The sequence below is a fragment of the Oryza sativa genome, chromosome 2, assembly GCF_034140825.1.
Source record: "Oryza sativa Japonica Group chromosome 2, ASM3414082v1".
NCBI classification, from domain to species: Eukaryota; Viridiplantae; Streptophyta; class Magnoliopsida; order Poales; family Poaceae; genus Oryza; species Oryza sativa.
In genome coordinates, this window is record NC_089036.1 from 31,535,815 (window position 1) to 31,546,842 (window position 11,028).

At 42.3% G+C, this 11,028-nt stretch overlaps 1 protein-coding gene across 1 annotated transcript; it reads right to left on the reverse strand.

Moving 5' to 3' along the window:
• Window positions 1–5,616: 5,616 nt before the first annotated feature.
• Window positions 5,617–11,028, reverse strand: LOC4330689 (nucleobase-ascorbate transporter 6). Its single transcript, XM_015767912.3, has 14 exons — window positions 10,635–11,028; window positions 9,237–9,334; window positions 8,979–9,155; window positions 8,794–8,894; window positions 8,576–8,651; window positions 8,439–8,498; window positions 8,157–8,341; window positions 7,964–8,060; window positions 7,770–7,856; window positions 7,621–7,679; window positions 7,406–7,497; window positions 6,429–6,506; window positions 6,152–6,312; window positions 5,617–6,060 (listed from the first exon to the last, which is right to left on the reverse strand). The coding sequence occupies exons 1-14, from the start codon at window positions 10,759–10,761 to the stop codon at window positions 5,842–5,844; spliced, it is 1,617 nt and encodes a 538-aa protein (XP_015623398.1). The 5' UTR covers window positions 10,762–11,028; the 3' UTR covers window positions 5,617–5,841.

Consider the following 11,028-nt stretch of genomic DNA (forward strand, 5'->3'; position numbering starts at 1 on the left):
GCCTGCTCCTATATGTGGTCGTGACCTGCGAGTCGCGGCAGAAAAAAAAAAGAGATTTAAAGAGGGGAGGTCCCTCCAAACAATTTAAAGAAATTATGTGTTAGAAATTAAACACGGGATCTCGAAGTTGAAATCACACAACTCTTACTTCTGCACCATCAAGTGCATCACAGAGTAGCGGCAACCCACCACCTACCTGGGGTCAAAATGGTTAAAAAACAGACGAAAATAATTCTAATGTTTTTATTTTTATTTTCATACTTTTCTTAACTGGAATAGAAATAGAAAACCTCATATTATTGAATATGATAACAACTCAACAACGAACATTTTCCCTTTTTTTTTCAAAAACAAGTTTGATAACCGAAAAATTTCCAATACGTTTTTATCCCTACTCCCTCCGTTTTAAAAAAGGCAAACCCTAAGTTTCCGTGTTCAATTTTGACTGTCCGTCTTATATGAATTTTTTTTATTATTCGTATTTTCATTGTTGTTAGATGATAAAACATGATTACTATTTTATGTGTGACTTATCTTTTTATTTTTTTATAATTTTTTAAAATAAGAAGGACGGTCAAACGTTAGACACAGAAAACAGGTTTTTTTTTTTTTTTTTTGAAGGAGGGAGTACGTAACAGGCAGCGCATGGGCAGAGCTACGAGGCTACGAGCAGCTAACGCGAGCGAGCGAGCGTGTCGCGGTGCGGATTACGAGCAGGAGGCCAACCCGCCCGGGCACGGCGCGCGGGGGGGGGGGGGGGGGGGGGGGGTCGGGCGTTTTCCCGTGCGAGGCGCGAGGGGGCCACCGTTTTTCCGTGGAGCGACGCGCACGTGAACGCGGGGGTTGGCACGTACATGTTCCGGGGCGGTTGTTTGTACTCGTCCGGAACGGGAAGCTCTGCCTTTCTGACGTTGTGGCCGCGTAAACGAACAGTGTGGTGCACAGTGCGGAGATGGGAACACACCCGTGCGTGTCGCATCGGCCATCGGCGCCGGTCGCTTTCGCGGGTTCGTCGTGCGGTTTGGACCATGAAAAGCCAAGCCAAACCGACCGAGCCATCAGCCTACTACTACTACTACTATGCCCTTTCGGGCTAGCTTCACCCGTGCGGCTTGCTTCCGTTTCCTTTTCTTTTTCTACCGTTTTTTGCATTGAGAATTTTGAGTGGGGGTCGCTGTCCTATGTACGTACGTTTGGATCGATTCACTGGTGTAGCTAACTCAACCCATGCTGGTAACGGGGCTAAGGATTTGGCGAACAATTGTGAAGTTTTGTATTGGTGAAGTTGCGAAGAGCTGCCAAACTTGTGCCAAAACGTTGTATTCTAGCAGTGCCACTAGTAGAGAACTTTGGGCGTATTCATCTGTAAGAGAATCTTCCGTTTTTTTTGTTTTTGTATACATCTAATGCATGCCAAAGATAGAGCCGGCCACACAATCTTTTCTTTCACGTAACTGGATTTTTAGTCCTCTGAAAGATGCTACTAGAATTAGCTCAGGAGCAACACGAACACATGCATGGATTAAGTGAAGTCAGCTCTGGTCCGGTAGCCAAATATTCTGGTCCACATGTCAATTGGCGACCACTACCTAACTAGCTATGGAAGAATTAATTAAAAAGGGAAAGGCTTTGCCATTTACATCGGGCACCAAAATGTTACAAACTTACAATATGTACTAGTATAATATGCGATGCAAAATGCAGTCTAGTTCCATGACGTCTTCGAGGCTCCTTCGTTAATTTTGTTTACAAACGTCACAGAGAAGTTCCATGATGGATGGCACATATCATGGCCCAAAATACTGCTTCTATCACAGTTCTGTGATCATGGCTTGGTCTTCAGTATTTTTTTTTTTGGTTCTGCACTCTGCGGTTTGCTGATAATGGAATAGACTACCTTATGATTTGCGACGACAATGTCTTCTGGTTACCGTCCAACCAGCAACATCCTGAAAACAAGCTAGTCCAATTTAGTATTTTAATTGTATCCTAAATGCTTCTCATGGAAGAGGGAGAGAATAAGCGAACAGGCCTGTTTTAAAAACAGAGTTTAGCTGAGGTGTTTACAGTCTATCAAAATATGAAGTTCCGAATGAGATTATAGGTGTCATGGGCCAGGGGAACCGATAAGCATCGATCTCACGATGTTTAGTCAATTAGGGCCACTCCATTTTTGCGCTGATCTTCATCCTGATTACATGGTGAGGGTCAACACTCAACAACGGCAACGCAGTTATCAAGGCAAGTTAAACGTCAGTATCTTGCGGCGTGATGTCAAGATCGAGTGTCACGTAATCCCACAGGGCTGTTTCGACGACCCAAGTGCTGATGAATTTAATGAGGCCATGTGCTCTGCTTTGTGCGAGAGGCTGCCTTCTCGCACACCCTCAGGCCCATGCCGTCTTCCTCCGTACTCCTCCTGTCAAGAAAAAAAAATTCTAGAACAGAATGTAACATATTCTTATACTATGAATTTAAGATATACTCGATTATATTTTTAAATAATAAAAGCTTTTATTAAACTTAGTCAATTACATCAAAGTGATACAGTTATCCTGAGAACACCTCTAACCTCTACATAACTAAGATACATACAGCTGAACATACAAAACCACACTTAAAAAGAAAAAAAATAATACTAACATGGAGTGTCGAGGACCATCAATAAAAGACTAAATTGCCACCCATTAATTACATACTCCCTCCGTTCTTAAAAAAACAAACCCTGAATTTCCGTGTCCAATGTTTGATTGTCTGTCTTATATGAAATCTTTTTATAATTAGTATTTTTATTGTTGTTAGATGATAAAACATGATTAATATTTTATGCGTGACTTATCTTTTTAATTTTTTTATATTTTTTTTAAATAAGACGTACGATCAAACGTTGGACACGAAAAACCAGGGTTTGTTTTTTTGGAACGGAGGGAGTACACTCCAAGCATATATGTTTAGCTTCGTAGTACTAGAATGTGTCACATCTACTACTGTTTGTTTTTTTAAGGGACGGAAGCTACTGCTGCTGCTGCCGTTTTGCATGCGTCACACATCGACCAGTTGACTGACAGGTGGGCCAAAAACCGAGTTGGCCACCGTCGTCAGTGACATATCCGAGAGCTGACTGCACCAGTCAGGATTCAGGAAACATAGGATGGGGTATTGGGGTTTGCTATGCCCATGTGTACGACATGGTGATGGCATGTTACGCAGGGACATCTTCCTTTGCAAGTTGCGATCTTGCAACAGAGGCAGCATAGTGTATGTTTGTTTCCTGTGATGCTGAGATGCGCACAGGCGAGGACCGCATCGCTGTCAGTGTGCTCACGCACAACTGCACATCGACCGGGCAGCCCGTAAATCGTGTGCAATTGCGTGGCTAGTTTGACAATGTTTCTGACTTTTTTGTGTCATTAGCTCTTTGTGCACGGATGGAACAGTTGAACAGGATAGCGAAACGGTGAAACGATGAAGCACATATGTTTGTTGCCTTCGGTGCGTTGCCTGCCATGGAGCGCAAGTGGGAGATTTGGCGATCGTGTTGTTGGCTCTGCGATGCAATTGATAATGCGATTGCGGCAAATGCATGGGCCAACGAAGGCCAGGCCCACTCGAATCATTTCGGCAATAATGCGTGCACATTTACAGCACATGCACCTGAGCCATACATTTATTCAGACAAGGCTTGTATATACTCCTATCTGTTATAAATTTTCCATTTCTTTGACTGAACTAATCTTGGACTAGAGGCCCAAAACCATGCCAGAAAAATAAATTGCAGTAGCTCGACCAGGGACCATACGTTCGCAACTGGGCAAACTTGTAGTGTAAAAATTAAACTTACTAGTATTGAATATCACATATCATAACATCACGAATACAGATAGATTATATTTTGTTTGTTTATTTTGAGATGGAGAGAATACCATTATTAATCTGTATCCTCCTCACTAGCAATAGTAATTCAGTACTGGCACCAAGTGTCATTTATCTGTTCATCAGTGCTAATAAACCCTGTGACTGTGAGGCTGTGACCCTCATCATCATCGCCTTTTCTGCTTGATGGTGGTGCGTTTGTGTCAGTGGTGGTGCCGACTGCCGAGCCCGTGTCCGTGCAGTGCCGATCGGCGTTGGCACCATCTGGGGCGGCGGTTTTGTCAGGTTTCAGGGCCGTGAGAACGCCTCCTAGCTGTCGAACGGTGGACGGAAGCAAAGCAATGATCGCCGTGGGTGTTGGTGGTCCAACGACTGTCGTGAGCCGTGACCACACCCCAAATGGCCGATCGATTAGCATCGCTGCATCATCCTCTCTCGGTTAGCCCCCATCTGCTTGTTGTTTCCTGTAGATTTGCCGGTTTCCTCCTTGGTTGCGTGCGTCAGAAAGACGGGAACGCAAAATTCTGGGAGTAACATGACGAAATTTCTTCCTTCGCTGAAGGCGATCGTTTTAGGCTATTGCTATCAGATGGAGGCGGCTCAGCTGAAGATCTTTGCATATTTGTGAAGTACTAGTAGTCCATGTGTGATATGGTCGTATGGCACAAAGATTTGGCGCGATAAACTGACAAGGGCAGTCCACATGATTTCACATGGGAAGTACCATTTCTTTATCAAACTCCAATTCCTATCTTGTTTCGTTTCCGCGAAAATCTCTCTCGTTCTGATCAGTGGGCAAGATACACAGCAAACGGAGGTAGATACTTCCCATCCATCAAACGATAAAAAGACATTCCGATGCATCACGCATTTGACTATCGGAGGGTATCAAAAGAACAACAGGCCATGACAAATCTGCAACAGTTCTCTTCGTGTTCATGGCATAACATGGCAAAATAGCCGGGGCCAACCTTAACAACCAGATCAAAGAATGTTGAGAACATAATCTAATCTCTAGAAATCATAGATGCAATAATATACAAGCACATGCGGGATATACCGCTATAGGGTCACGGATGGATCATTGGAGAGCAAGCCATGAATCGGTACAAACAAGAGAATGTTGTCAATGAACAGGTCTTATCCACACGTCGGACATCAGGACACGCATAGGAGTAGTTCTGAGCGGACGAAACCACAATCTGAACATTTTACCTTTAGGTAGACCTAGAAAACGAACCACGAGTAATAACTCAGGAGTATATAATCTAGCATCTACAGAGTGCTAGCAGAATCGAGAAGAAATAATTAAGAAAATTTTCATCAAGCAGTACACGGGGAGTAAGCATCTGAAATGTAATTTTCATCAAGCAGTACACGGGGAGTAAGCATCTGAAATGTACTGCAGTTGCTGCACTAGTAAAATTACCAGCTACGGCTACGTTCTGTCAACAACTCCACAGGAATAGGTCATATCGGAATCCATTGCTAACAGAGCACAAGAAGTACCAACCACAATAAAGATACCATTCCATTGTATACTAAAGCCTACATACAGATTTTAGCTTCACTGGTATGATCATACAATGATACTTCCTCCATTTTTCTTTATTTGACATCCAACGTCAAACAAAAAAAAATAGAGGTAGTATTAAAATGGCGTTGTCAATCCATTCAACTCCTTTCTAGGTGAGATAGCCCACATGATGTAAGAATCAAGAGCCATTTTCATGTGCAAATGAGTAGCCAAAATTTCCTACTATTGCCCCCAGATAGGTTAAAATATACATCCGTGCCATAATTCCACCAATATTTTTTTGTTCATACCACAGGATTCCCTTTTGTTTAAAGGTCTACGATTTCCACATACCTAGAGAATTCAGGCCAACAGTTTGCCACTTCCAGGGAACCTGTTCATAAGGGACAGACAGTACACAGTAACCTACTCTTGCATTAGCCACGGTATGCTCATACTGATGGGAAGAACTTGTTCAGGTTGAACGGCAGGGAATAGAACTCCTCGCTTCTTGTGTCAGTCCTGTATGATCGGAATTTATCCCACCAATGGTGTCCTCGATCTTTTCTGACAGAACTATCATGCCTGTGAATCGTGTTGTCCAGCAAATATGCAACAAAGCCAGCAACGAATGCCTTTGACGAGAATATGACATTCACGATGTCATTGAACTGTACAAGTTAATGAATCAAGTGATTAATAACTCAAAAGCAAGACTATTACTTTTACAGAAAATATACTAAAGATCATGATGTTACTTACCCATCTTGAGTGTGTATGAACAGGACCATAACCAGCAACAGATGTGTACTCGTTGAAGTACTGAGGAACAGAAAGGCCCATAAAAACTGAGAACCCGAGGATGAACTTGGTCCTGAAACTATTGAGATTGCAGAACTGAAGGAAACCAACCCCAGCAGAACCTGTTGACAACGTACAACACATCTTTAATAAAAACATAAAACTATCTTGTAGTGCAGACTACAAGTGAAAAGAGAAGTGCAAACATAAGTAGCCTGAATCATTCCCTTCCACCTACCGACATATGCAAAGAAGATACAATAGAGAGCTGCAAAGATCGGCGGAGGTATTGATGCAAAGACAGCTCCAAATTTTCCTGATTAAAAGAAAAGCATTATTAGTACAACATAAATGTGCTTAATAAAATGATCATAGCCAAATTATTTGCTATGCATAATGCTATGCGCTTTGAATAAGACAGTGGTAAAAAAATCGTGTGGATGCAAAAGAGATTTAAGCTACTTTTAGCTGGATTGCATGAATTAGAAGCTTACTTTTCATCCTATATTTGTTTCTTTTGAATCTAACATAATCTGACCATATCACAGTTATGCAACCGAATCAGCTCTAATATCCCAAAATCATATAGTTACAGAAACACTTTTGTCTTCTAAAATGAGAATCCAGGCATCGTCGACAGGTATGTGCTAAAGTCATTCTTAAATTAGAATTTAGAAATGCATAATAATTGATGGCTGAACATTCAATACAACAGAAGCTATAGCAAAGGGTAAAAGAGAGAGTTAGCACAGTAATGGTTGTACTAAATGTTAAACAGTGAAATAAAATGAGCATTATAACTTAGGGATAATATGCTGGATTATCTTAGTTCAGTTTATTCAGTAGACTGGTTTGGTGTTATGATGTGTCCATCCTTGGAAAACATGTTTGTAATAAGTTTGCCTTGGAATTTCAAAAAATAGTCAATATCTTTAAGCATCAACCTTTGATCATATTCAAGCACAGTTCTCAGATGTTTTCTTGAGTTAAGACACCACATATACTAACAGCCCAGGAAAACTGAAGGGAAGATCCCCCTATCCAAATACTACTGTTAGTATAACTAATCCATGCAACACTTACATAAGATTAATAATTTGGAAGCTTTAGTGGATACGCTGTTAATTTATTTTAGTACATACCTAGAACATCCATCTCCGATGACCTACTAGATTTCCAAAAAAAAATTATAAGATTCGCAGGTAACATACTTACCCAGAATAGAGAAGAATATCATGAAACCAGCTGATATCTGCACCACTCTTCGGCTACCAACACGTGTCAAAGCTAGCAATCCAGCATTTTCACTACAGGTAAGGAAAAGAATGGTTGTATCAAATGAAATTAGATGTATTCTAATGAGAATGGAAGCTGTACCAAGATGAACATAAAGATCCATTCCCCCACGAGGTACCCATTCTAATGCTTACACTGATACAGAAGAACCATTTCCAGTCCCAAATAGCCCATCCAACAAAATGCCAATGCCCTACAGCAAGATGAATTATATATGCTTCAAGTTGACTCCAGATTTGCAAATTATCAAGACAAACTTGGAACATGGTGGATAAGCATTTACCTGCCAACCAATTCCACGGCTAAGTACAGAGGGTGGGAGAGGTGTGGCACTAGCATACCTTGAAACAGCAATGAAAGCACCAGTAGACTACAAAAATAATAGTTCAGGAGTTCATAACTCATTACTTCAGAATCCTCAGATTGAAATGAAGTGCTGAAGTATTATTTGATTTTCCCAAGAGCATGGGGCCATACCTCCACCAGAGCAACAAATGAAGCAGCCATCATTGCAAAAGCTTCACCAGCATCAAAAGTTGGAGCACCCCATTGAAAGGGATAGGGAACTCTTATCCTGTCATTGTAGTTGTACAGAAGATAGGAAGCGGTCATGTTACTTTTACAACGAGAGTGGCACCAATGGAACAGTCATATTTTTCAAAAATATTACCAAGGAGCACCACCAATTATTCCAGAACGGTCAGTTCGGCAATGAAACTGGGTCTTTGGTGGTGCATTCCTGTACGCGCCTCCAACTGTGAGCAGATATGCATAGAGCCACACTATAGGAATAGTGAACAGAACAGCAAAACGGTCGAAGATAGACTTCATCATGTGTATAGCATGAGGCAGGTACTGCAAAAATGAAACAATAAAAAGGAAAAAGGAAAGTTGGAGCACAGCGATGCTAGGTGAAGAAGGTGACAACTACATGATGGAAATAAATGCGTACCATTGCGAAGATCACCAGGAGGATAAGTTCTGGAAGACCAATCTCAACACACTTGGCAACCTGAGCAGTTAGTCTAAGATGAGCAATACAATATTTTAAACAAATATGGAGTCTTGAGTGGAAACACAATACTTTACCGAGGGAAAACCAAGCTCATAAAGTCCAAAGCCGACTAGCATCACCAGTGGAGCAGCTGACAATGGACTCAGATACCTGAAAGAAATCCAGTACATAGTAATGAGACTGAAAACAAGATATTTTTTTCTGCAAGATCATTTCTTGCTTGAGTACCTCTGAAGCAGCTACTTGATTAAGAGAAAAAACAATGCCAATTACCAATGGTTCACCTCAGTACCTTGCAACATTACGCCAAAGGCCACTGAAACCAAATATGATTTGTAGAGCAGAAGCCACGATCAATGCACCTTGTGTTCCACGCATGATTCGGAGGAATTTCTTCACATAAAAATAGGTGATCCATCAGGTCAAGAAACACAAAAACAATATCTGAAAGTAAGTAGCTACTGATTTTTAACATACTGTGTGTGGATTTGGTTCGTTGGCATAACGACCAGCAAGGATGATTGAGATGGTTGGTACAACAAATGTGTATGATCCACCAATCACCGCAGGTAATCTGGTTCCAAAGAAACTCTGCAAAAGGGTGTTAATCCCAGCCACAAACAGCAATGTTTGGATAACAACAGCCTTGTCCTCCTAACACAGTAAGAAATACTGTTAGTCTTGATTGATGGCTCAAGTCAAAAGAAACACAAACAGGTAAATGTGTAATCTCACATTGTTTCCTCCCATCTGCGGAACGAGTGCAGTTGGTATGATAACTGTAGTTCCCAGCATAACCAGATAATGTTGGAAACCAAGAAGAATGGCCTCAGCTGCATTTTAAAAAATTGCATACAACAAAATACTTCAGAACCAAGTTTCTAACTAAAACCATACAAATGTTATAAACAGCATAAGGTGGAAATGTATAACAAACAACTTTTATAGTGGGATAGCAGATAGAGGAAGAAGCCATACTTGGCAACATATAAAAATGCTGTAGTTAACCGTAACGTATGTAGTTTCGAAAAAGAAAAAGTAACGTAATATAAGAAGACAATAAGCCAATTTTGAAGAAAGATCAAAAAATATCAAAACTAACGATTACATCATACAGTGCAGATGAGTTTCATCCTTTAGAACTCTTGCGAGTGTTGTTCGTTCAAGTTCATGCATCATGCCTTGGGAATACAAATTCAAAAAAAAACGTGACAGGGACTTATCTAATAAATACGTGAAATCATGCACAAAGAGATAAAATCTCTGTTAAAAAAACATGAGAACGAATGGAACTCAAAGCGACAACGATTTTTCGATATGGACAGTATCGTCTGGAACTAGTAACTATCAAGAAAGTACATGCGAATTCCACTACATATAACACGCCAACTATGGATAGCAACAATATGTATACTAGTACTTAACAAAAAAAGAGCACGGTGCATGTGAAAACACTGGAGCAAGTCAAAGCAAAATTTAATAGAACTGAAATTACCCAACAAAATTCCATAGTATTACTGGATTCTTGAATATTCCATCCACACAAGTCTCCATCACGCTGACATTGATATAAATCGAGGCAACAGCGAAACATGATCGAGAGAATCGGAATCAGTCTGAAGAATGAGCATCAAACTGGCACCAAAACCCCGGTTCCTACAACGCTTTCCAACAATTCTAGGTCCCATCTGGTGGGTTGATCCGTTCATGGTTGGTACCCGCGACTAGAATCAAACGAGTCAAACCTTTTCAGCATCACTAAATAAACTAATGCGAGGTGTTATTAAATAGCCGGGAGAACAAAACGAAAAGGCAAATCGCTTTTAAGAAAGCGTATCAAGTTCCTAATGAGGAAAGCTCGAGCAGATCTATCCACTCCCTCGCAAAAACAACAACAGCAACAACTCAAGCGCAGCAACGAAGCACCCCCGCGTAGTAGTAAACGCAAGCACGCAAACCACCACCACCGACGCGAGGAAGCAGGAGCCTCGCGAAAACGACGCGAGGAAGCGGAGAACCATCGCTATCGCGATCGACCAACCGGAAACAGAGAGCGAACGATAAACCCCGACAAGAGCGGGGGGGGGAAGCGTGCGGAGAAAAAATTGGGTAGGGAGGGGGTTTGGTTCTCACGCCACGGAGGAGGGCTGGTGATGCAGTAGGAGACGCCGGGGAGCTGGTCCTTGACGGGGTGCGGCGTCAGCTCGTCGTGCTTCGGCGCCGGCGCCGCCCCTCCCCCTCCCCCACCTCCTCCGGCCATCTCGCCCCCCGCGCGGCCACCACCACAGCACAGCACAGGCGCAATGCGAGTCGAGTCGAGACGAGACGAGACGAGAGCGGCGGTGGTAGTAGAGGAGAGTGGAGTGGAGTGGAGAAGTGGTGGCAGAGCAGTACAGCGGCAGTAGTAGCGCGTCTAGTACTACCCGGTGGATCAGAGTAGTAGGGGGGAGGAGAGACGCGAGCCGGGTGCCGTGTGAGGAGGGAGACGGCAGAAGCGGTCAAAAAAGCGCTTGCCGCAGCGGGTGGC